A 27,930-nucleotide genomic window follows, 5' to 3' on the forward strand; every position below is an offset into this window, starting at 1 on the left:
TGCTTGGAACTGTCTCGTAGCGGAAACTTGTTCGCTGTGATGTCTGGCACCCGGTCGGCTGTAGCGGCGGCTGCCGCCGCCGCTGCTGCTTCCAACGATCGTGCCTCTCGCCCTGCCGCCGGCGCTGCTATCGGCGTCGGTTTGAAGCGGCTGCGAAGCGAGCCGGGCGGCAACCGTGTGACGGTAGTGCTGGGTGCTCAGTGGGGCGACGAAGGGAAAGGCAAAGTGGTGGATCTCCTGGCCACCGAGGCCGACCTCGTCTGTAGGTGCCAGGTGAGTAAGGGCTGCCCTGGGACAGAAACGGCAGCACCCCGACCCATCTCATATTCCGCTACACTGGAGCCAATTTCCCCGCTCGTTTTTGCTGTTGTGGCTTTTAGGATGCGATCGTTCACTTGTGCAGGTGAAACGTTCCCTGGGATGTTTGAACACTGAGGTGGATTAAGGTGCAATGAAAAATAAAGAAACAAGGGAATATTGAAATATTGGTAACTACACATTTTTGATTCTTCTTGTTTTATTTCAAAAGTCCTTCCATTTTACTTTTAAAATTTCCTCCACATTGTTAGTGCATCCTTCCACATTGTTCTGCTCTTCAGGATATTGGATCACGTAGCCCATCGTTTCCAGCTAAATTATCCAGTTATGAGCTGTAACTGTACAAGAGAGAGAAATGGATTGCCTGGTTGGTGGGCATAATGTATGTTTTCTTAAACTTTCTGGTAATTCCCCCCCACCATCATTAGGTAGTATTAATTGTCTGTTTTGTTCTATCCTGGCTCAACTGCTAGTTTTGTTCAATATTTACTTCATTATTATTATTATTATTTACCTTGGAGTCTTGCCATTTCTCTGCAACTGATATTTCTTTTGGCCTTTCTTGTAAGCTTCAGAACAGCCTTGTGAAGTGGGCTAGTCTGAAAATGTATGATTAGTCTAAGGCTACCTCTGCACATAATGCACTCCCATATTTTGAACTAAGTTCACCTATTTTTGTTTTTGTCATTTACTTCCTTTTTTGTTTTGTCTTTTGCTTCTGATGCATGTCTTTCTTACCCATGTCTAGAATGAAGCTGCAATAGAAAAGGAGGGAGGCTTTTTAAGACTGGCTACAGACTAAATGCCATCTGGGAAGTGGAGAGGGAAAACAGTTCTGGGTATAAATAGAAATAGCTGAGCCTTGGTGACAAATGACATAAGATCTGGAAGTACAGACAAGCATGATGAACCTATCAAAACTGTGTGCGTCTGGAGAATGGTGCATATGCCGGGGTGTCTGGTGACGGCTGTCTGCAAGAAAGGTTGAAGTTAAGCAGAGGAGCATAGTGGAGATTTATTAGGGGTTGCTTTGGACTCATTGGCTTCATGCTCCTGTGCTATGGTACATTATTTGAAGTCAACTTTGATCACTTGATCAACTTTGTGAGTGGGAAGTATGTGTCTCTGAGCCCTTGGATCTTAAGGATTATATAAGCGTAGCCCCAGAGGGATGCTGTTTCAATTTGTCCTGCAGCCCCAGAGGAACTTGACCCAGATCGTTTCTCAGGCTGGCTTCATACAATGGGCTAAACCAAACCAAATATATTCCACTGCAGCTTGGTGTAATTTCTAAGCAGTAGCTTGTGGCAAGACCGTGTATGAACATATTCTTTTGTGGTTGAACAAAATGTGACTTAACATAATGTGTGAATCCAAGCTTGGTATAGTCTGCCTCATAGAGTTGTTGTGAAAATGAGTGTATATTGCCCTGAGCAGTTTGGAATCATTGTGAAAGAAAGATTAAAGATAAAGAACTGAACCCACATATTTTATTTCATAGTTTCTTGCATGATCATTTTTCACTATTACTAAAGCAAAGAGTGCAAAGTACCAAAGCTGACAGAGTGTATACTGTATGTATGTGTAGGTGTGTAATGCACGCATATGGCAGGAGTTTGAATAATAAACATGACTACATTTCATCTAGTTTTGTCCTCATTCTGCTTTAAATCAATTGCAGCTTCTCATAAACAAGTTAAATTTATTTTAATGTTTTTTAAAATCTAAAGCACTTGTACTGGAGTTATTCTAAAGAACTGTATGAATAATCTAGTTCAGTCTTTCACCGACCGCCTAGCAACATACCCTACAATATGCCTAAAGCTGAAAAAAGCTTTCCTATTATTTTCTTTGATTCAAATTAGATACATGAAATATCTATTTATATTCTAGAGATTGGTTCAGAATGTGAAGCTACCATGTGGTGATGGAGTTGTAAAACAGTATATGAGGAAAGTAGTTGAACATTTTCTTCGGTGCTTTGGCTGCCATGAAAATTGCCAGCAATTCTGTATTTGTAAAGAAAAGTTAGCATACACAGCATCTTCCAGGGCAACATTATGAGATTGTAGTAACAAAGAAGAGAGCACCTAGTAACTTGGGTGATCTCAAAAGCTAAGCAGGGTCAGCCCTGGTTAGTACTTGGATCAAAGACAGACATGAAACATCAGGGCTGTAGGATAGACCAGGAAGTAGAAACTGTCCCAGCAGAATGCAATGACAACCACATTTTTATTCTTGACAAGACAAAGAAACCATGACTCATCTGTATAAGCCACTAAGTGTCATGCACAATGCATTTCATGTGCAATCTGTTCTTGATCTGTGTTTTTAAACAGCTGCTCTTAAAAAAAGGGATGGGGGACTTTGAGTATTAAGAACCATACTTTTTTTTTGAGGGGGAGCTGAGAGCTGGTGATGTGGCAAAATAGGTGGGATTGAAACTGTAATGAGCAAGTATGGAATTTGGGGGGAGCAGAGGGTTGTTGGTTGTCTCCTTAAAATTTTCAGCAAGAAGGAAATTTATATTTATAAAATTTATGATACAATATTGGGCTTGGAATTCACTTTTAATTGCTTTAAGTCAAGGGTGCAAAAGTGATTCTTTTGAAAAATAGAAGTCTTTGCCAAGCAGGAAATCAGAAAGATAACTCTGGCTAACATTCTGTTAAAAATATGCTGCTTTAAATGCAGATTATTAACCTAGCATGGCAGCATGGGACCATGGCAGCATGGGAGCAGGTATGAAGTAGTAATGATGACTGTGATTTAAAAATCATATGTTTCAACCTATTTCTTTTATCTTTGGATATAGAAACCTTAATTTTGTTAGTAAAACTAGAATGAATAAATACTTTGAATAACATACAACTATATTTAAACATGTTTTAGGGGACTGGAGGCTAAAACATATAAGGAACATTTGCTGGAATTGGGTATGTCTAGTTTAACGAAGAGAAGGACAAGGGGGGACATGATAGCAGTGTTCCAATATCTCAGGGGCTGCCACAAAGAAGAGGGAGTAAAGCTATTTTCCAAAGCACCTGAAAGCACAACAAGAAGCAACGGATGGAAACTAATCAAGGAAAGAAGCAACTAAGGAGAAACTTCCTGATAGTTAGAACAATTAACCTGTGGAACAACGTGCCTCCAGAAGTAGTGAATGCTCCAACACTGGAAGTTTTTAAGAAGAGACCGGACAGCCATTTGTCCGAAATGGTATAGGGTTACCTGCCCGAGCAGGGGGTTGGACTAGATCAGTGGTTCTTAACCCTTTTGAACGAATCGCCCCCTTGAGCCAACAAGGAAGTTGTCATCGCCCCCCTCCCCAAACATAACCTCTCAATCACAACATAGGAAATAATTTTTCAATTTATGCAAACACTTTTTTTGTTTTCTTTAAAATCGTCATCAGGACATATCGATGCAATCTCAACTGCGTGAAAAATTTTGGTGCCACCCATCACTTTATTCCCAAACTTCGTGATACATGTATCTTATTTATTCAAGACACTTAAATGTAATGACCACTGAAAACAAAATTCAATTGCAAGAAAGTGAAATGCCCGAAAAGAAAAACAGTAATATTTAATGTTTGAATTACAAGTGAAATTTAAGATGCAAAAAGAAATATAAAAAGGGCATAAGAACAAACCGCAATGCAGGAACTAAGATGAAACGGACATAAGTCAATAACAAGGCTTCATTTTCACAAATCGTTGACTCGTCAATCTGCATCATGAATTCTGTATTTTTCAAGGTGTCAATAAGCCTTTCTTCCACATCAGCAGCCATTTCATCAATTCTTTTTGATACGGTGTCATTGCTCAAAGGAATCGATTGTGTGGTAGTGCTTGCGCTGGGCCCTAACATGGTGGCAACAATCTGTTTCACTGCTAGTAAAATCAGCATTTCTCTGATAGTGGGAGGTTTGCCACATTTTGCTATTAACAAAGATACTTCATAGGAACAAATGAGCCCCTTGTTGGCGTTGAGTGACAATTTTCCAAATAACTTCCTAACAGTGCTGCGACCCTCAAACTTGGCTTTTAAGGATTGGAAAAACGATGCCTGTTTGTCGGCTTTATCCAAATGAATTCTTACCAAATGGTCTTTCAGTCGGGAAGGCTTCATCGCTTCATTTGAAAATGTTTTCTCACAAAGAAGACAAAACGGAAGCTATACGTTGGAAGGAGATGGAATGAATCCCAGTTTTAGGTATTCCGTCAAATATTGGTGACACTTCCTCTTTTCGGCCATGTTGAGAGGTTTTCAAAATGAAAGGCACTACCTGCAAATTAAATTTTTGACTCCACTGGAACACTAGAAAAACACACGTGAACGTCAATAAACCTAGTTTCAACAGTTACGTTGACATTACAGCTGACATCACAGGGGACAGCCACTCAGCATGCAATGTTTCGAAAGAAGCGCTCCCCCCTCCATCACTGTCCATTCTGGCCAATGGAGCGCCACTGTATGGGTATAGAGGCTGCTGCGCAACACGCATGAAGATAAGTGATGCATATTCACATATGTACAGCATTCTGTACTGAAGCTAGTTGGAGGAACATTTGAAAACACAATTCAATCCACCAATAGTGAGTGATCTGATATTTTTGCATGACAGATATACAGTGATTCACTGTACAAAAAAGTCTCAAAAGTGTCCCCAAAACTTCTTGCTCCATCGCCCCCATATTGTCCCCTTTTCGTTCCTTCGCCCCCGCGTCACCCCTTTTCATTCCATCACCCCCCTGAAAAACAAAATCACCCCTGGGGGGCAGTATTGCCCAGGTTAAGAACCACTGGACTAGATGACCTCGAAGGTCCCTTCCAATATTATTATTATTAATAGTAGTAGTAGTATTGTTGTTGTTGTTATTTATGACCTGCCTTTACTTCAAAGTTTCAGAGGTTTCTTCTCATGTTAGTCACATGTTGATTCTTTCTAGTCCTCAGGCATAGTGACAAATAACAATTGGCCCTTGTCACTCAGTGAATTTTATGACTGACTAGAAATTTATTTCATTGCCATCAAGTCCAATAGACCCTGGACAGTTTATAAAATCTAATGCAGAGTTAAAACAAAAACAGACAAAACAAGACAGCTTGGATTAAAAACGGCCACAGTAAACCATGTCACAGCAGTCTCCCCCACCCCCAAATACATTAACCCCAGACTTGGGAACAGAGCCAAGTTTTAAGCATTTTTCAGGACCCCAAGAGAATGGACACCATCTGTACTGCTGACAGGGTGCTGTTCCAGAGAGCAGGGGCAGAAGCAGAGAAAGCTGGAATCTGAAAAGTAATGGAAACTCATACCCTAGTCCTTTATTTGAAAATTGTGCATTTCACCAGAAAAACATTCAAAGATAAATTGGAATAATAGAGAACATCCTGAGATGTAAAGGCTTTGAACAAAGTCACAACTTCTGATTGGACCTTGTGTATTGTGCCTAACCATGACCAGCAAGATAGCTAGTTTTTTATAAACAGTAATACAGATGGGACACAAATCAAATACATAAATATTTTGTGCAAACGTGCCACATGCTGCCATAATTGCACATGTACCATGAAGTATTGCCCATGGGGACTAGGATTACAACGATAAAGGTGAATAAGATGACTTATTTTTAAAAGCCAAGTAAACTGATACAAAATAGAAACGTATGGACCTAGCATCTGTTAAGCACCTGCTTGCTCTAAGAGGAAAAAAAATGGTGACATTGCTATTTTAAACTTGGTTTTCTCCTTGGGTATTTATGAAATTGCAGCAGGATCATCAGTATTCCATGAAAAGGTCAAGTTTAAAGTTACCAAACCCCTGTCAGAAAACAAGGTTGTCTCTTTTTTTGTACTGCAAGCTCAGCTATGGGTTAAATAAATAAATAAATAAAATCTAATTCTGTTGTTCTGTGTAACAGGTGAAGCAGTCAAACTAAGAACAAATGACGTTTGTTTTATCCTTTTCCTTGTTTTCTATGATTGCAGATAAATTAATAGCAAAATGTAATTACTTCAGCTATTTAGTTCTCTAAGAAAGTAGAAGTCAGCAGAGTGGTGTTAATATTGCTATAACGTCAGAAAAGGAAATGGAAGCTTTTCGCAGCAGTTTTATTAATGTCTTTTAGCCCTTGTGTTGTACCATCCTGTAGCTGATACGAAATTATGGGAAAGAAAACTAATAAGAAAGCTTTTAAGTAAATCCTGAGTGTATTATCAGTATAGTCTTTTGATCTGACATGTAGATATAGAAGACACAGAAGGCCCAACTTATGAAATCGATCTGTGTAACAGTGAACAAATCCCCTGGCCATTTGTTGGTTGATTTAAAACTAGCCACAGTTAAGTTCAGGTCTAGGCGGTTTTGCAGGTTTTAACCATTTAAGTTTAACATTGACATTATTGTTTTGAGCTGGCAGGTCTTACAGGCAAGTTCTTTCAAGCCTTTTGATGAAAAGTAGTCACTATGGACCTCAGTTAAATGTGTTTTCATTTAAGTGCATTACACCTCGCTTAAATAAAATGTTAAAATAAATATTTAATGGGAAATTGCTTCTCTCTCAAAAGGTTAATGGTAACACTATAAGGCCATGGCCTGATCTGAAGTTTATCAGGACACAGTTATGCCCTGGTAATGCCAGTCTTTCCATGATACAGTGCTACCCTCATTTTGTCCCAGCCCTTGGATGAAATACCTTAAATTATCACGAGGTGCCCTGTTTTTAAATGCTACTTTCTTCCTTAAGTCAGGAGTAGGCAACCTTGGCTCTTTTATAACTCGTGGACTTCAACTCCCAGAATGGCTCAGGAATTCTGGGAGTTGAAGTCCACAAGTCATAAAAGAGTCAAGGTTGCTTACTCCTGCTTAAGTCATCATTGTGGTACCACAGCTTCAGGGTGGTAAAATCTATAATGCTGTGTTGCACCTAATCTTGAAGCTGAAATAAGCTAACTTCTTGTGAGTGTGATCAAAGATGTGTTTGGGGACATTACTGCTTTATTACCATATTAATTTGAGTTTCATTTAGGATGAATAAATTCTAAAGTATAGTCATAGGTCAGCCTCCACTAGCCATCCTCTTTGCAGTATTCAAAAAATAAGAGGTGATTTCCCCAACTGTCAGTTTCAATCACTATAATAGAAAAATATAAAAGAGCGAGTTTGGTCTAGCAGTAAAGATACCACGCTAGAAACCAGGAGTTTGAGAGTTTGATGCTTTAGGCATGAAAACTGGATGGTTGCCTTTGGGCCAGTTACTCTCACTCAGCCCAACCTACCTCATAGGGTTGTTGTTGCAGGGATAATAGGAGGAGAGGAGAGTATTAGATATGTTCTCCACCTTGAGTTATTTATAAAAATAATAACAGTGGTATATAAATAAATAAAAGTTAAAAATAAACTTGGGCCACAAGTTACAGACCTGGATGCCCATCAGCTAGTTGGTTTCAATTTATAGGACAAGCGGGAAGCTAGTTGTACAGTCTCTTTTCTGTCTGGAACTATTTCCACCTTATTACTATCCATATATCTTCATATTATTCAAGAAACCTGGGTGATGTTTAAATGATGATTGGAGGAAAAGTAGACAAGCAGCCTAAGGACATAATATTTATCTCTGCTACAGTACCATAACAAATTTCTGTCTTGCTGGCAGTAGATATGTTCTTCACCAGTAGTAATAAATGAAAAATTACTAAATATCTTATTTTATTTTTGGCAGGGTGGAAATAATGCAGGTCATACTGTCGTTGTTGATGGGAAGGAATACGATTTTCATCTCTTTCCTAGTGGTATAATTAATTCTAAGGCTGTTTCTTTTATTGGTAAGTATTCCATTCAGATTCATAAGATCCAAATGCAAATTTATTCTTTACTTCAGCAACATTTATGTCTTATCCTTTTCAGTATGAAGGAATAAGTCTGACTGAATTTTAAATTAAAATAACTTCTACATTTTTATTTCATTTTCAGATTTTGAGGAAACTCTGACCTTTTATCTGTACCTTTTCAGTACAAAGAAATGAAGAAATAGTTAAGATTCAGCACAAGTGACTGAAATTTTTTAATGTTCAGAAGAACGTAGAACAGCTATTAAAAATCACACTTTATGTCTATTTTTCATTCATATTTAGTTACATTTTGCCATTACAGGAGAAGTGGCCTTTTCTAAGCTAGATCTGGACCCAAGTGATGGCACTATTAGGTGCATTGGCCTCTAGCTGCTACTGGTAAATGCCAAGTCAGTGTAGAATAAGATTTTGTCCATCTATAATATTGTGGTGGATGAATATATTTGCTAAGACCGAATTGGGCAATGACAGAATAAGATAAGATAACCTTTATTGTCATTTTTTTACTGTGGGCACAATGGCACACATCAAAAATGAAATTTAGTTGCCCACTCTCAAAGTGAAACACATACATGACCCACACCTAAACATACTATGTACAACATATGTATCAAAAATATTCTGAGCTAAGTTTCAGGTCCTGCAACACATTGGTCAGGCAGAAGGAATGGCTGTGATAGTACAGAGATTTTCTCAATACAGTACCAAAGAGAACTGCCTTGAAGGTGGTTGGCTACAAATGCTTATATGTGGAATTGGGCCACAGAGATAAACTGTGTTAGTATTGGTATACAAACTAACTAGAATCCAGCAGCAACCTGCATGAGTTTCTGGATGTCATCTCAACTCCTAATATTGATAATCTAGGAGGACTTCAGTCTCCTTGTCCTGAAAGAGGAATTTATAGAGCTTATAAATTTACAGGCTCCCTGGCAATCATGGACCTGTCCCATGTAATCTTGGCTGCAGTATCCATGAATGGGCACATGCTAGATATGGTCTTATGTTTGGAGCAGACGAGACATGATGTGAAGATGAAAAACTGTGATGCACGTGCAGTGTTACATCTCATTTCTGGCTTATACTCAGATTTCCATGCTGTAACCTAAACAAACATTGGGGGCGGGGAGGCAAATGGTACTCTTTGCTGATCTCAAGAAGCTGAAAGTTTAGTTTAGATTCCCATAGGAATCTTTCTGTCATAGCAGAGAAGGAATGATGGTATCTGGGAAAGATGTTTGGAGATTGGGTCAAGAAATATTGCCAAGGAAATGGTCGCGTAAGATACAGCACAGCATGCAAGTGGTTTGAGCCTTTGCAAAGTCTCACTTTGAGAGTTACAAAACTGATGTTAGTCTTGTGGGGAAAACAAGATAGAAATTGCAACAGGATGAGCTAATTCTACTTTATTGTAAAACTACATTGATAGTATCATGCAAGTCTGAAAGTATATGTCTCGCCACATCTCCTTTATAGCCCAAGAAATTAGGGAGGATCCCTTCTGAGCCTCTTGTCCTGCCCACTATCCAGTTGCGGGTTATGCTATCTCTTATCTGTCCATTCCTTTGGCAACTTACCTTGATCCAGGCTCCCAAGGTCTTTCCCACATACCATACAAAGGGGGAAATACTAGATTAAGCCAGCTTGCAGAGGAAAATCTTAGAAAACATCAGAAAAAAATCTAGAGGAATAGAGATTTGGATTAAATTGGAGTAGACAATAAATGGCTGTTGAAGATGGACTGTTAGTTGTGGGACAGAGAAAAGTTGGCTGGTAAGCCTAAAATAGCCTGGTTAGTATTAATACTGCTGAAAGCTCATCAGTTCCAAAGGTTCAATGTCCACAAAGCAATTTGTAGAAGTGCATTGAAGACCAGAAAATGTTGAATGGAACTGGTGGACAGCCACTCAAACAATGCAGAGGGTATCCAATGAGGATGGCAGACTATGCCAAAAAATAAATCAAAGTCTTCCAACTAGATAAATGCCAGCTGCCAGATTGTCTGAGAAACAGAAAAAAAAGTTTTGCCATTAATCTCTGTAACTCTTCCTTAGAGAAGGCAGAGACACACAACAAAGTGCAACCTTATAATATGGAAGAGATCCTAACTCTAATTACCCCAATTAAAACTTTAATTAGAAAAGCTTTAAAAAACCCTCAATCTGCTATACATTCTTCTGACATAAGAATAGCTGTGTTTGCTTAATGCTTATCTTTTTAAGGAAGATATTTGATGTCTTGCTTTTACAGCAAATGTTTTGTGTATACCTTTTAGGTAATGGAGTGGTTATACATTTACCTGGCTTATTTGAAGAAGCTGAAAAAAATGAGAAGAAAGGTTTGTACCTAATATTTTTCTTCAAAAAGATGGGCTTGTTATCAATAATGGCACTCAACATTTAAAAAAACCTTTAAAGGGTTATTGTAAAGTTTGAAAAACAGAAAAAGTGGATACCTACCTCAGTTATTATAGACAAGAGGTCCAGGCTGGGAAAAAAAATAAAGAGATGGCAAGTTACATTTCCTTGAAAGACACTTTTAGTGACTGTAAATGTATCCCTGGTGATAAACAAGCTCTGCCCTATGAGTTGTGATATTGGACCTGTGCATGCCACACTGAATATTATTGCTCTAAGTTGTTTTTCATCCTGGGTAACTAGCATGCTGGGCTAGCTGGGGAATTCTGGGAGTTGAAGTCCATACATCTTCAGGTTGCCAGTTGAGAAAGACTGCTCTAGATCAGGGGTGTCAAACTGCCGGCCCGCAGCCTGGATGCATCATAACAAAACCATGCCTACCCCATTCCCAGCAATGGCAAAAAAGTCACGATATGTCATGCCATGTCACGTGATGTTGCGAATTTGACACCCCTGCTCTAGATTGTTCAATCCTCTATAGCAGGGGTGTCAAACTCGCCACGTCACGTGACGTGTCGTGACGTATTGTGACTTTTTCCCCATTGCTGGAGCTGGGGTGGCTAAAGTTTTGGCATGATGCATCCAGCCCGCAGGCCGGCAGTTTGATGCCCCTGCTCTATAGCCACATTTTTCTAACTGGTCATTTTTTCTCATAGGATTAAGAGACTGGGAGAAAAGGCTTATCATATCAGACAGAGCACATATTGGTAAGTAGTATTCAGAGAGAAAAAACAAATCATACAACTTTTTCATATTGTTAATTTTATTTGTACTGGGAAGAGTTCATATTTTTGTATCATTTTTTGTATAAATCTTATTAAAAGTTTTAATGAGTAACACAAACTAATACAACATTGTCAGAGTATGCACAGTCTTATTGCGCAAGATAACCAAGGAGTAAACACAGTAAACTGTGGTCTATATTAAATGGTGATTTATCTTACACTATCCACAATATCATACACCAGGAACAATATACATACACGTGCTAATACAGCAGGATCCAACACACCACAGTTACAGCAGGAAATGGAAGAGAGAGAACACATTAGTGGAGCCTTCCTTTTATACAAAGGCTCTTAAAGAGACACAGACCCTGCTGAGAGAACAAAGAAAGAGAAAGAAAAAAGAAATAAAGTGCAGAAAAAAATATATAAAGAAATTGAAAGAAGCTTATTAATCCTTTGCAGCAAATACAAGTATGATTGCAAAGTTATATCTTATTCTATGATTACAAAAAAAGCTTTTTCAATTATCCAACCTTTTTCTAATCATGAAAACCGCAAGTTATAAATGCATTTTTTCTGTTTCATGCAAAAAGTCTACAAGAGTTTTCCAGTTAGCCATAAATATAGATTTCTTTTCTGTAATTAAAAAAGGTAATTTAGCAATCTTCATATCTTTGAATATGAACAAGTAATTCTTATTTTAATATATTTGATGCAACAGATGGTAAATTAAAATTAAGGTTGTTTTGGCATCATGGGAAATTTCTTTATTTTGAAGTACAATGCTGCTAACAATTATACCAGCTTGATTCCTTCATTGTTAGAACATTAAAAGCATAATTATATGAAATATTTGAAAATCAAATTTGTTTTATCTCTTCAAATCTTCTTCATGCGGGTTTTTCTCTGCTATGCAGTGTTTGATTTTCACCAAGCAGTTGATGGACTTCAAGAAGTGCAGCGTCAAGCACAAGAGGGGAAAAAGTAATTATATATCTTGGTATACTTGAATTCTGCTACTAGATGTGGCATAAGTCTGGAAAGAAAGCATATAAAATGCAATGATTCTGTTACTTTTTTTTGGCTGTTCTCGCTTAAAATATCAACTTACAAGCATGCATACACAAATGAGTTTTAAATCTTCAAGAGTCACAAATGGCATAAGAACACTCTGATCCCTATATATGTCATGCATATATGTCACATGGATTGTGCCTATATAAAAGGATGCACCAATAAAAGCTGTACAGCCAGTATCTGTTCTGAAGAAAATGAACACGCTTTACAAGAAGTGCATGGTGAGGCAGATCAGGTGGTGAGGTTTTTATTCAGTGAAGGACTTGAATGTCATTTTACGTCTGATGCCCATATTTATTTATCTTGCTGCCTTCTTCCTATCTACATATGTTGTAGAATCTGAAATTTAGAACGTGGCAGCTCTTCATGACACAGCACACAATCTTGCTATTCTCTCTTTGTGAGAATGATAAAGCTATGGACACACTAATATAAAATTTAGACAATGAATCATATATATTATCTTTCCTGAGGCAAATTTAGTGATATAGCATTACTGCCCTGATTCTGTGTGAGAATCTCTTCAGGTTTGTTCAGTTATAGTACTGCTGCTGCTGAATTAGTATTATAGTAAGGTCATAAAAGCTGAACAATGAACAAAAAGGCATCTTTGTATTAGGGATTTGGATTTTAAAAGTATTTTGAACTGCCAGAATCAGCCTCAGATGATATTAAGGTTGATTATGAGGTGACATGTGACATAAATGGATCATAGAGTAGAAAAATCTCTTTTATTATTAAAGCTGGTCACATTTGTATTTACTGATATAGTAACTAGGAATCAATCTCCATATAGTGTCAGAACTGCACATGGTAGGGGAAAATCAGTTCTGAGTAAAAGATTGTTCATATTCAAGTAATTGTTGGTAAACTTTTCCAATGTTTTGAGAAAACATGATACAGTTACTGACATGCTTTTTTCCCTTCTAGTTGACCACAGTTATGTCTCTGTGCTGGAGGTTATATTTGATAGGTTACTGAGCTGGAAAATGATAGCCAGTTAATCTATTTAGAACAACCCTGAAAAAAACTGGCAGTGAAGTAATGAAAGGAAGCATCCTCATAGCAATCTTGGCACGCAGTACAGTATGGAAAAGTACTTGTACATGCATAGCTTTCGGGTCCAGTTCAATTAATCAGTGTGTGGTAATATAGCTACTGCTGGATTCCCTAAAAGAAAGACATTGTAATCTTTGAGATGATTAGAAATTCCCAAACATGGATGACTGAAGTTTGGAGGATGTGTAGTCAAGAGGAAGAATACCTTATAAAGAGAATATATCACTCAGTAACCTCAAAGAAACTGAGGTTGGGGGCATTATACTTTTTCAGTTATATTTGTTGTTTCCCTGGGTTGCCTTTTGCCTGAGAATCTTCACAATATGAATGCCTGAGAATATAAGGAAGAGAAATATTTCTGTTTGTGTAATGTATTTGAAACATTTGTATAACCATTTTTCTTAAAGGCAAAACTGTGGGCTCACCATATAAAAATAAAACAATGTATAGAACAATAAAACAACATATTTAAAAAATAAAGACCAGTAAAACCAAGATTAAAAAATGTGGTGCCAAAATTGTACTTTTAATTTAAAAGGGATAGTTATACACCCCTCTCCTTGTTCCTGATACTTCTTTATTTGCTGCTACTTTTCAATTGGCGAGTTGAACTTTGACTTAAATTGGGGTTGATCCTGAGATACTGCCACTTTATTTCTTTTAAAGAGAAGGTGAAGTCGGTAGTAGATAGAACATAGATAGTATTGTTATTCCAGTTATACCAGTCTTCCCCAATGTGTTGGATTTTGGCATCCCCCTTGACTTCCAAAATAATATTGTTCAGTGAGAGGATCTGTGCAGTCCATACAACTTTCTTCTTTTCAAGCATGAAAAAATAGGGTTTTTTTCCAGTTTAGTTTGATTTCTCAAAAGAAAATAAAACTGTATAATAAAAAGAGGGTCTCCTGGATCTGTCCTGCATCTGAAAAGTTAAAAATTTTCTAATGCATGCCTGCATGCATGCACATCCAGTCTATACATTTTAAACAATTCTTATTATAAGACATGTTGAAATATTTGTATTACTAAATAACTGAATAGTTCAACAGTTGATTCTATTCAATTGTCTTTTGTCGCTAGCATTGGCACAACAAAAAAAGGAATTGGACCAACTTATTCTTCCAAAGCTGCACGGACAGGACTTCGGATTTGCGATCTTCTTTCAGACTTCAGTGAATTTTCATCAAGGTATTCTTGTCGACTGCACAGCAAGGAACCTTTTGGATGGGAACTTTTTGTATACTTTTAAGACACAGAAGGGAAAGTATGTGTGAGTGTACTCTGTGGGGAACTGTGTAGATAGTTGGGCATATATTATTGAAAATGAACTGGATTTGGAGAAATATTTCTTTGGTTCACTTTAACAAGATAAATTCTGATTAATGTCATGGTTCCGACAGATGAAACTCTTCAAAATAACTTCAAGGCATTGTTTACCTTAAATAATCTTTTATTCGAGAAACAAAGTATCAGCACTTTGACACTTAAAAACCTGTTGTTTGAACATAAATATGTTGTTTGAACATGAAATATGTATGAAGCCCAGGTTTTACGTTATTTGAACATAAAACCTGGGCTTCATACATATTCCACAAGATATTTTTTGCCTGTGATTTGTAGGGAAAAATACAGTTTAAAATAACTATGTACACAGTGTATGCTGCTAATTGTTAATGTTTTGCAGATTTAAAAATCTGGCTTACCAGTACAAGTCAATGTTTCCTTCTTTAGAAGTTGACATAGATGGGCAACTAAAAAAACTAAAGGTAAACCTCTAATATTTCTATCTAGAGACTTTGGATTTTAACAGAATAGATAACCCAAAAGGTTAGGTTATCTTTCCAGGAGAATGTCATAATTAATGATGGTGAAAGTTTCTGAGATGTCATTATGATTGGATAAACTCCTTCACCTAAAGAAGAATTTATAACCTCTTGGACTCAGCTGAATATTTTTGTCCTATATGCAATTACAGGTAGTCCTCAACTTATGACCACAATTTAGCCCAAAATTTAGGTTGCTAAGTAAGAATTTATTAAATGAGTTTTACCTCATTTTATGACCTTTCTTGCCACTGTTGTTAAAAGAATCATTGAAGTTTTTAAATTAGTAACACAGTTGTTAAATGAATCTGGTTTATCCATTGACTTTGCTTGTCAGAAGGTAGCAAAATGTGATGACATGATCCCGGGACACTCCAACTGTCGTAATGTGAGACAGTTGCCAACAATCTGAATTTTGATCACATGGCCATGGGAATGCTGCAATGGTTGTGTGAAAAACGGTCATAAGTTATTTTTTCAGTGATGATGTAACTTTGAATAGTCACTCAATGAACTGTTGTAAGTCCAGGACTATCTGTAGTTATGGGAGATAACTGTTCCACTCTGAAGGGGTCCAACTTTTCGAACCATCTTCAGATCCTTAAGAGCCCAAAGTCATCCCAAAAAATCTGACAAGATAATGCCATTTATTCTTCTGCAGATTAAACTGGCAAAACTTCAAAACTTGTCATGATAAATATAATCAATCTTATTTTTAAAGTGTCTAGCTAGCCTATCACAGTTAGCAACCTGTCTGTATAATTTTACCTCAATTGTCTCGAAATTGTGATTTTCTGGTTTGGTTTCTGATATGCTTCTATTCTTAACTTTCAGCCAACATAGGAGAAATAAAGTAACTTTTTATATATATGGAATATTGCAGGGATATGCTGAAACAATAAGACCAATGGTCCAAGATGGAGTTTATTTTATGTATGAAGCACTACATGGCCCTTCTAAGAAAATTCTGGTGGAGGGTGCCAATGCAGCACTGCTTGATATTGATTTTGGTATGTCAGTTTGTACAATGTATGGTTGTCTATCTAGATAGAAATCTGTGTAATAAATTATTTTGTCCATGCATGTAGATATGAGAAGGGTTAGATTATTATTTAATAAGTAAGATGCATATTGATGAGAAAGAATAATGCATACGGATGAGAAATAAAGCATGTCTTTCTTGAAGCCTGACAGGCCACTGGGAGAAATGGTGGTTATTTGACCCTTTCATACACTCTTAAACGTGCATATTTTGCATGATCGTGAGTCTTAATCATGCAGAGAGTAATTGAAATTGATGGTGATTTCAGTGAGCATATTATAACTATGACTTAATTTGGATCCAATCATATCAGAGTATCCCAAAGTGCATCTTGTTTAGGTCTCAATGTGAGAGAACATACTACCTCTTTTAGAATGCAAGTGAGTAAAGATTAGGAGCTGAGTTCCAAGAAGGAATTTTGTGCTGTAGAGATGCGCTTTCTTCTCAGTCGGCTTATTAGACCATTTGTTTAATTTGTTACCTTCCGCAACCAAATGTACACCATCATCTTATAAGCACATAGTTATTCCTCATTTTACAGCTGTAATTAGGACCGGCAACTCTGTTGCTAAGCATGACTGCACCAACTCACAACAGCAGTTGCAACAGTTTTGGTTGCTGTTGTTAAGTGAATTCCGCACAGTTAAGTACAATGTCACATGATCACCATTTGCAACCTCCTTCTGGCTTCCCAATTGCCTTTGCTTGTTGGAAGTCAGCAGTGATGCTGCAACCATCACAACTGCAAGCTGCTTGTCAAGCACCCAGATTGTGATCATGTGACTGTGGGATGTATAATTGCCACCAGTATGAGGAAAAATTGTAAGTCCTCATTGAGCACTGACATAATTCTGAACAGTTGCTGAATGGGTGGTTGATAAGTGAGCATTACCTGAAAATAGATGTTAAATGTAACAATATTTAATACTATAGAAGAGCATAATGTGTTTGATAAACCTTCTGGATTATGCAGATTTCTCCAGCACATGTTCATGTGATCCCCTGATCTTTAAAATTCTTTAAGAAAGTGATATGTTTAACAGCTGTTTGAAATAAAGTGCACTTTTTTTTAAAGCAGAATGTATCTAATTTTTGCTTTTTGCTAGGCACATATCCTTTTGTGACATCATCAAACTGCACTGTGGGTGGTGTATGCACGGGGTTGGGCATTCCTCCTCAGTATATTGGAGAAGTTTATGGAGTAGTAAAAGCCTACACAACAAGAGTGGGAATTGGAGCCTTTCCAACTGAACAAATAAATGTAAGTTTGCTATTATAATTAAAATAGTACAAATAAACTAAAATAAGCATAGGATAATACAGACTGGAGCATTTTACAGCCCCCAGGCCACATCTGGCCCTTTGGTTGTCCCTATGAGGTCAGTCAGAAATTAGAAATAAAATGTAAATAAGTGCACCGCAGGGAGCAGGAGAAGCTGAGTCTGTCTCTGAAGTCCCCATGCACTTCTTCAGTCAGCTGATGGGCATGGAAAGGGGAGAACAGAAAGCGCTTTTCTGTATCTGTGCAGTGCTCACCCCTTGCCTGGAGTAGCCTGAGGAGACAACAGCAATCATCATTTAGGGCAGTGGTTCTCAACCTGTGGGTCGGGACCCCATTTGGGGTCGAACAACCATTTCACGGGGGTCGCCAAACAACGCAGTCCGCCATTTTTTCCCCTTTTCCTTAGCTGTGCTACTCCCTTTTATTCTATTGGCTTTTGAAAGCCAATAGAATAGACTCTCTTGAATAGAGTCTAATTCTATTGGCTTTCAAAAGCCAATAGGAATTGTCCAGGCTGTCTCTGCCCTGCTGAGCCTGCCAAAAGTCCCATTCTGCAAACGGTGCTGCACCAGTTGAGTAGTCCTTGACTTACGACCGGTTGAGTAGTCCTCGACTTACGACCGGTTGGGGGTCGCGGCATTAAAAAGGTTGAGAACCACTGATTTAGGAGGACACAGGCTCGTTCACCCACCACCACCTTGTTGAAAGTGAGGCCTTGCGAGCGAGCAGGTGGAGCATAGCCAGGATCTAGCAGGAGTGCAGCGATGGTGGCAGAAGAGTGGCAGCTGGGCCAGCCTGGTCTGAGATGAGGAGAGGCTCTACATTTCCACCTCCCTCAAAATGTTGGTTCCAGCAGCCAAAGTCACCAAGAAGGAGCTCAACTCTAACCACAATGGGGCCGACAAGATCTCCAGCAAAGAGCAACAGGAAGCCTATTGGTTTGAGCCTCCACAACAATCCCATTTCTCATATGGCCCCTTGGGAAAATTAATTGCTCACCCTAGGATGTTATAATGGTCCTGTGCTAATATATGCAAGCTACAGTTATGCCAATCTCAAACTTTATTATAAAATAGAAAATGTGTGCAGATGGTATAACTTGCTCTCCCAATTGTCTTAATTTTCTTTAAAATGTGATTCCCCATCACTATCACAGCTCCATTCTATAGCATGTTTTCAAATGTCTTGTTACAAGAGGCATCCTGATCTGAATCTAATTTAAGAAACTTTGTCAGCACCCGAATAAACTCCCTGATTCTCTCAATTTGGAGTTCTTAATTTGTTTAAAATTATTTTTTTTTACTGTAGCTCATAAATGCCACTGAAATAGTGGATAAAGTAGTAGAATAGGGTAAAATAATCCAATGTCACATGGAGTATAGGTGAGATACAAATTTAATCAATAATCTATTGGGGAAATGAGCATCATAGAGAACTGCAGCCCAAATTCTGCATTTAGGATTGAATTAAAAATACACAATATTCTAAATCCAAAGTATGATTTTAATGATTAAATGAGGATTGGATTTTGCATTCTCTTCTGCTTTCTTATGTACCTTTCTTTCGTGCATATATTAAGTGCTTTGATATATACATTTACAAATGCTATAATCTACAGTTATTACCCTACATAAATCATGATTTGGAATAAGTTTCTAAGTCTGATTTTAGGGCTAAAGACCAACCATAATTTACCAGCTTGGAACTGGAATCTAACCCTAACTAATGCTAAATGAAGGGGAAAAACAGCCTTTTGGAAAATTTCCAAAGACAATTGGAAAGTTGTCTGACTTGGTGTGCCATGTTGAACATCCTTTGTCTTCTAAATGATTTTAAAAAAAAGCACATGTATTTTTGACATGACATAGTTCAGTTACTAATGGCTTTTGACATTTAGCTGTGACCACTATTCCTATCTCCTGGGTATCTTTGTCTCTGGTAGGAAATTGGAGACCTTTTACAGTCACGAGGTCATGAATGGGGTGTGACTACAGGCAGGAAAAGACGTTGTGGCTGGCTAGATCTTGTCATTTTGAGATACGCTCATATGATCAACGGATTTACTGCGTAAGCATCACAGATTTTGACCTACACTTGGAACTCATAACTTTTTGCCCGGTGGAATACAAATATGTAGGTAACATTATAATTAGTTTAGCAAAGTTATGTTTTATATTATGATAAGAAACACGGTAGCACCTTATCCCAAATAAATTTTTTCTTCAGTGGGCTTAAACTTCTTGGGTCAATAGTACTGTTCAATAAACAGCAGTCATTTTAGGAGCTATAAAACAGAAAGAAGAAGGAAATAGAAAGTGACATTTACATGGTACATACTTGCTATTTCTGCCTGAGTATAAATTTTTTGCATTACTGTTTGGTCTTGCAATCTAAAATATATCAGGAAAGGGATACACAGTGGTGGGATTCATCCAGTTTGCACCATTTCGGCAGAACTGGTAGCTAATTTTTTGTTGCCTAGGCCCAGAATGGACTTCCAGAAGCGGCATTCACACAGAGACCTGGTTGTTCACATATTTAAATCCCACCACTGGGGATACACAACATTTATTTCAAATTCTGACTGATGTGGAATGGCTCTTAGCATTAACTAAAATTAATGGAAGTCAAAATAGGCCAAGTGATATCTACAATGGGCCTGTAAATTGCTCTTAATTCTTAGGTTGCTCTTAGGTTCTGAATTCTTAAAAAATAAGTTTGATATCTGTGGATTGCTCATACTTGAAAAAAATATAACCATTCACATTATGCACAAGTTTTTAAAATACTGAAGATTTAATTCTTAAGTGCCATACCTAAATTCTCATCATTTGTATATAGCTAAAATTTATTGTATGATTCATACCTTAGTTTTCAAAATGTTTCTTAACATGTACAGTATATTAATTTAAACTTTATGTGCCTTGTAACATTTTTTTCTGTGATTACTTTAGAACAGAACATTCATGCTATTGGGATATCCCATAAACATAAAAACAGGTAGAAGGGATTCAAGGAGATGTTGGATGAGACTAATATCTATCTAATATTTTCTGGGCAGTTTGGCATTGACAAAACTCGATATTCTGGATGTCCTTGACGAAATCAAAATTGGTGTGGCCTACAGGCTAGATGGGAAAAGAATTCCATACTTCCCAGGTATGTTACTTTGAACTAGGCTGAAAAGTTTAATTAGGTCAGGAGTCCCCAAAACACCAGGACACAAAACTGATGAAGATTTTGGTCCCCACTTCCATTTCCCTTCCAATTTATTTGCATCCTTTGGAAAGGATAAAGAAGACTTCTAAATAAGCACATGGCTGCAGCCCTTCAAAATTTTTAATTTCCAAGAAAGTCTTAGAACTCATTCAGAAACTGCTCCTGGACTTCATAGCATCCCAGTTTTCCTTTAAAAAAAATAATCTGAAACGCATTTAAAAGGACATGTGACATAGAAACCTGACAATTTTCAAAGGACAGGTTTGTACATGTGCATTTTGACACCTTTGTGCATCATATATATACGTTCTGTAATGTTAATAAGAGCTGAGAGGATCAGGCCTTCTCCCCCTCTCTTTTATCTGTTAACTATTACAGAACTTACATATAACCAGTGACATTGCCACTTCTGCGAACCTGCCTACAAGCAGACTTCATATTAGTAAAAATTATTAGTGCCAATAATTTTCTCCATTATTTCACTAAAGATACTTCTATACAAATAGAAAATTGTACAGTTATTCTGTCTTTCTGAACTCAAGAAAATGACACCTAACTGCTGTGAATAAAGTAGGGCAATTATTCGGTAAAGACCTCACCTGGTTGTTCTATACAATCTGATTTATTCTAAAAGCAAAGAAAAAGAGCTTTTGAGACCAATGGTCACTAAAGGAGCGAAAGCTTCCAAGATTAGGTTAAAGGTTTGTCATGTTTTTAAGTGTAAATGCTAAATAATGATTACATGTTTCTTATAACCTGAATAGTTGCTTTTTCACTTTTAAAGCTAATCAGGAAATATTGCAAAAAGTGGAAGTGGAATATGAAACAATGCCAGGTTGGAAAACTGACACAACTAGTGCCAGAAAATGGGAGGACCTTCCACCTAAGGCACAAAATTACATTAGATTTGTGGAAAACCATGTTGGTGTGTCAGGTATGTATTTTCATCATTACCGCTCTAACAGAGTTGGCTATGTTTATTAAGTTGTACACAGAAAGGTTCTTGCCAATTAGACAAAGCAGCAGTTTTCTGGGAATTGAGGTAGATTAGGGGTCCTATTGCTGAAAGAAAAATTAATTAGAATCATTGTCATGCCTTTGTGAAACTAGTATATGGCAGATTTCTTGCTCTGCAGATATTCCAAATGTGTTTAGTAGCTGCATATGATCCATAACTGTTCAACTTTAACTTAATTCATCTCAGTATTCATGGCACTTGTTAGAAGAGACTTGCTGATTAAATAATATCGCTGCTAATACTTCACTGCCTAAGAATTATATAATGTGTTTTGCCATAGTATTTGAACAGCAGTAGTGAAACAAAATTGTCATATTTAAAAAAAATAATATATAAACAATGCTATTTTTTTTTTGCTGCTTCCTGCCAGATAACAAACAACTTTTATTACATGGCTACCTTATAGCTAATTGCTTTTGAATTTGGATTCTTTAATTTACCCTCTAGGATTATAGCCTACATGGGTAATCCTCAATTTAAGACTATAACTGTGCCTGGAATCATGATCATAAATTGTGGTGGTCATTAAGCGGGTTACAAATAACCATGCTCAATTTTACGACCATTTTGTGGTGGTCATTGAATGAATGCTATGGTTGTTAAGCAAGCATCACGGTCATTAAGTCTTCCCCAAAGACCATTTTTTTTGCCAGAAACTGGAAATAAAAGCCGGAAACTAGCAAAAAAAAAACACAACCCCACCAAAAATCATGACCATGAGATGCTGTAAATGGCCATAAATGTGAACCAGTTGCCAAGTGCCCAAAAATGCAGCCCTGTGATTGTGGAGGTTTATGTACGTGGCCATTGAAACTTTGAAAATGGGTTGAAAGTAGCTTTGGGAAGGTCCACTGTAACTTTGAATGACCAATGACTAGTCGTTAAACAAAGGACTACCTGTAATATATTTCATTATGTTATTTATTCACTGAACAATAGTTTCTAATTATTTCTCTTTTATCTCTTCAGTTAAATGGGTTGGAGTTGGAAAATCAAGAGAATCAATGATCCAGCTCTTTTAACGGCTCATAGAAGAGCTGCATTGAGAAGGGGTTCACCTAATCTCTTCTGATCCCAGACTAAGATGAAGGAAGATGCTTTCAAAATCAAAATAACCTTTCTAGACTATGATTAGAAAAGAGCATTTGCTCTTATTTTAAAGTATTAAAATGGCTTGGAAACTACGTAAAAATAATTGGAGTGATTTGGTTGAGGAGAATCTTAAGATGTATATACTACTAAAACTCTCCTGTTTGTCTGTTTGTAATTTTCAATTGGGCAAAATGGTGCCTCATAGGGCAACCATTTTTTAATCAATGTGCTTTAAAAGGACTAACTTAAAGAATGTATCCAAAACCCAGGACTCATTACTCCCATGGAATTGAAATTTGGCAAAAGTGTGACCATTTCAGTGTCACCACACTTTCATGGTCGAAGCCACATGATCATCGTTTCCAATGATCCCTGCCAGCTTCCCACAAGGAAACTCAATAGGAAATTAGCAGTAATTGAAAGTCACTCTTATTCATGGTCATTCTGTTTCTCTGCTGGTAAAGAAATATATCTGGAACAATAACCCATAGGTCACAGGCTGTCTAGTAAAACACTTTTTAAAAGTGTCAAATTCATATGGAATTATTTTTAAAACTTCTCTATCAAAAACAATCTTTCTACCACAGTCCCATTCTTATGCCAGGAAATGGTATATATGTTATTGAGAACAAGACTGCCTAATGGTGCACTTAAAAGATAGTAGAACTAAGCAACTTCTTTTAAGTCTGGGAGCTAAAGCAGAATTATCTTGGACTCTGTATTTCTTATAAACATTCTTCAGATATCAAAACACAAAGGGAAGCAAAGGAAGTTTTGTGTCATAGAAGAAGGAGGCAAACCAATACCTGAAGTTACGTTGGCAGTGGACAGAGTGGACACAGCTGTCAGAACCTAAGAGATAGATCTTCCCTTCAATATTTTCTGGTAGTGCTCCACGTGAAGCCTTCAGAAGTTCTGTACTTTCAGCTCATATGTTAGGCAAGAAAACAGAAAAGGCAAGTAAACAAACCTACAGCAATGAAAATGTATTTTAAAAGACAATAGCAAAATATTATCTTGCAGTATATCACTGTGAAGATGCCATCTGTAACTTCACTTTTTTTTACTATGCTCTCAGGTCATATTCTTCACTGTTCTCATTACTGCTCACTTGACTTTTAGCAGAAAATAAGATTTCTCCATCGCTCTTCAGAGAATAAATAATTCAAAATGTTAGTCTATCAAATTCTGGTTAAACTATTCTGGAGCAATCCTTAAAAATAAAGTGACTGTTGATAAATGTCAACAAAATAAGTAGCATATGTAAAGGAAGTGTTCTGGCTGTGCATCTGGATTGGCAGCATGTCTACATTTATACAATTTTAAAGTGGCATTCCTGAGAAATTGGGGGTCACTTTCAATCTTTTATGATGTACCCCTTCTGGGAAACATGCAGCAGAGTGCCAAATACTGCTCTTTTAAGATCATTATTTTCAATAACAAAGGCAGCTGGGAAACGAAAAAAGGAAAGCATTTTCAGAAAAATGTAGTATATGTTGTTTTCTCTTGCATTTGCTGTTTGCTGATTTTTATAGACCACCCAGACTCATGCTGTCTGAATTGGGTGGTCACATTAATGCTATAATTATATACATGACACACTTGCTAGTACATTTGATTTGAAAAATTGTCAGTTTGGGTATACCACATCATAAATGTTTATTTTGCTAGTTAGGAGTAGACCACAATCATCATAGGACTTAACAGCAGTTCCCATATGGATGCTGGTACCTTGGGCACTGATTGTGTATGCTAAGTGCATACACTCCATTAGTTGAGATATTACACAAGTGAGTATAAGTATTAAAAAGTCTAAAGTGTTTGAGTGAGAACACATAGCCAAGTGTTCTATCATATTTTTCTTTGTAGTTCTCACATGTTGATAATGTACAGTAAAATATAATATTTTTGAAACACTTTGTTCCTAATTTACTGGGAATGTAGTCTTTTCTTAGAAACATAAAAGATGATGGAAATTCTCTTTCCTGCTGACCAATAGCAGTTTTGTATACAGGCAGTCATCAACTTATGAGCACAACTGAGACCAGAATCCCAGTTCGTGCAATCCTGAGTGAAGCGGTCATTAAGAGAGATGCTCACATGACTACTTTGCTCAGTGATTGCAATCCTGGTTCTGCTAGTTATGATCATTAAGCAATTGCACAGACCATTAAGCAGAGCATCAGCGATAGGGCCCATTCCACCATGCCCAGGAGACCCAGGCTCTCTCTCTGCCTCACCATGCCTGGGTTCAAGTTTTGTTTGCCTTTTTCTGCAGCTTCAGGCACATCCAGTTGATGCAAGGAGCGGCATTCCTACTGAGACTACCCTCCATCATTCTGCAGGCGGGCCCCATTCTCATAATCTTTGGAAGGCTCCCTCTCCAAATCATGCACTTTGGAGAAGGGGCCTTCCAAATGATCACAAGAATGATCATGTTTGCTAGCCTTCCAACTTTCCCATGGCTAGAGAACTAGCAAATGCCACGGTTCTGGAACTTACAAATCTCTCTAGTCTCTAGAATGGTGGCAATTACTGGAAAGAGGGCCAGAAAACTAGCAAAGCCATAGTTTTGAAGGATAAACAATTTTCTAGCCTTCAGAACAATAGTGATCACTAGTTTTCGAATCAGCATCCACTGGGAGAAAGGCAAAAGTGAAGTCATGATCTCATTGTTCAAATGATACACATTATATAACTTACACCATTTTCATAGTAATGTTATGGCACACATCATCATGACTTGTATTTGATGTATATTCTTGGTCAATACCTCTGCCTGCTCCCTACACTAACATGATAGGGTCCTTTCTAAAGAAAATAACCCATCCTTAAGGCCCAAGAAAGATGAAGTTCTTTAGGAAGCCACAGAAATCTTGGTATTTGCTGCAATATAATGCTCTAAAATTTTCTGTGTATTGTTTACTAGGAATTCTGTGTGCTTTTGCCTTGTCTTCTCTTGCCTAGGCAATGTTAACAAGGTATCAATGTTTTCTAAATGATTTTTTAAAAATAATTTGGTGTGATTCTGGAAGGAACACCATTAATCCCTTTGCATTTCAGACAGATTTTAGTCCTGTCAGAAATAATTCAAGACTTTCCCTCAACCTACCATATCTCTGCACATATGATCTGACCAAAGTTTACCAAAGTGGCCTTTACCCTACATTACATATCCATAATACGTTATCAGTTATTTGCTCACTACATTTAATGATTTGTTTCCACTTTAAAAAGTCTAGCTTGGTAGCTGAAATGTCTTTGCTATAACTTTTTGTTCAGCTGTGACATTTTTCCACTGCCCAGCTGTGCATTTTCTCTTAAGTGACTATCTGTTGCATGAAAAGCCAGCTATAAGCACTTACAGTCCTGCACAGAGGCAGCATAATTTCTTTAGCAGCCACAATCCATTGGAAAATATTTCCACAGTTCCCAATCTATATGAATGGGAGCTATGCAAGAACACTTTGGTAGCTCCCATTCATGCAGGGGATCTTCCTTAGGCCTCTTAGTTTGCACTTGTTTAAATCAATATTCACAGAGAATCTATTAACTTTGGCATATTTTAACAGAAATCTTTGTTCCCATAAAATAGCAACAAATGAAATTAAATATTTAGTAGTCAGGATTTGTTATACTTATTTGTTATAATTCATTCTTCATGCACAATATGTATTGTATTTTGACTGTTTCCTAGGATATTAAAACTTCATGTGCAATTTGGCTTAATAATTTAATACAACTTTAGTATACTGTTTAAATGCAATTGTTATCTAAAATATGTTATGACTCAATGTGGGGAAGAGAATGATAAAATTGAAAATGTCTTAATTGTACATGAGGCAAGAATCGGTCAGGTTTTGGGCCTAACATTTTTATGATGCACTACGCCACACAATTCTTGATATAGCAAATGTAAACCAGATGATCATAATGCACTAAAACTGTTCTCTTGAGTATTTTATATATTGTAAATGGAACTGTATTTATCTTATAGTTCTTTTATTTACTCAATAAAGCCTTATGAGAAAGTAAGATTGCCTCTTTTTTTCTGAATCCCATTGTTGAAAGAAAAATCTTCATCAGGGTCCAGTCCAAGCCAGGAATAAACAAAATGGAGACTGCATTAGAAAGAAGGTTGTAGTTTATTGAAGAGCAAAGCCAGATAGAAGTGTGGCTTTGGGAAAGCTGACCACACATAACTGGGAGTGGTGGGTTTTTATACCTTTTGGGGCTTTTGAGGTTTCCTGTTCCTGTTTGTGGCTTTGTATTTCTTGTGTCATGTACTTTAACCTGAGTCTGACTGTGCCCTTTTGGTATTGGTGGGTTAATCCTATTATATTCCCTTGTCTTAAAATTTGGGTGGGTATGTAGATTTTAGGGGTCTTTGTCTTCCTAATTTCATCAGCTTCTAGCTTCCTGGTTCCAACCTTCCTGAATGGATTATTACATCTGCATTTCTAAAAGCTGGTTTCTGCTGGGTTTCTGCTTGGGGCTATTAAGAAAAACTGGGTTTGCTTTTGTGCCTTGCCTTTAAGATCCTTTGGGGAAATATATTCTGCCTTTTTAATATTCCCCAAAATATATCTTTTTCTGGATTCTTACTACACCATGAATCACTTCTGGCTTTAATACAGAACTGATAACACCAGATTTTATATTGAATCTGGTCCATAAAAACTAATGATTGAAGAAAGAGGTCCCTTATTTTTATAACACATATGAAAGTTCAAAAATTACAATCTAATCTTTAATGTATGACTTTTATATACTATTTAATCAAGATCACCCTTCTATTAGCATTTTCCTTGCAGTTGCCAAATTCTTTGTGGCACTCAGACATTTCTACATTATCTTTGTTCTTCCAGTAACAAGATGCTATGATACTAATGCAAGACCCAATTTTGTATGCCAAGTAAGTTAAATTTGATACAATGTTTGGGGTAGCTGACTTAATTATATTTAGCTTTTTTAAAGTGCATCACTAAGACATAC

At 37.2% G+C, this 27,930-nt stretch overlaps 1 protein-coding gene across 1 annotated transcript; it reads left to right on the plus strand.

Annotated features, from left to right (window-relative positions):
* Positions 1–26,970, plus strand: ADSS1 (adenylosuccinate synthase 1). The gene is made up of 13 exons (XM_039352514.1): positions 1–273; positions 8,049–8,151; positions 10,454–10,516; positions 11,252–11,302; positions 12,241–12,307; positions 14,540–14,647; positions 15,144–15,225; positions 16,166–16,292; positions 17,431–17,585; positions 19,549–19,673; positions 20,668–20,765; positions 21,610–21,759; positions 22,813–26,970. Exons 1-13 carry the CDS (start codon positions 40–42, stop codon positions 22,863–22,865), a joined length of 1,416 nt encoding a protein of 471 aa, XP_039208448.1. The 5' UTR covers positions 1–39; the 3' UTR covers positions 22,866–26,970.
* Positions 26,971–27,930: the final 960 nt, after the last annotated feature.

This window comes from Crotalus tigris, unplaced genomic scaffold (assembly GCF_016545835.1).
Source record: "Crotalus tigris isolate CLP2741 ecotype Arizona unplaced genomic scaffold, ASM1654583v1 scf7180000018436.2726382, whole genome shotgun sequence".
Classification (NCBI taxonomy): Eukaryota; Metazoa; Chordata; class Lepidosauria; order Squamata; family Viperidae; genus Crotalus; species Crotalus tigris.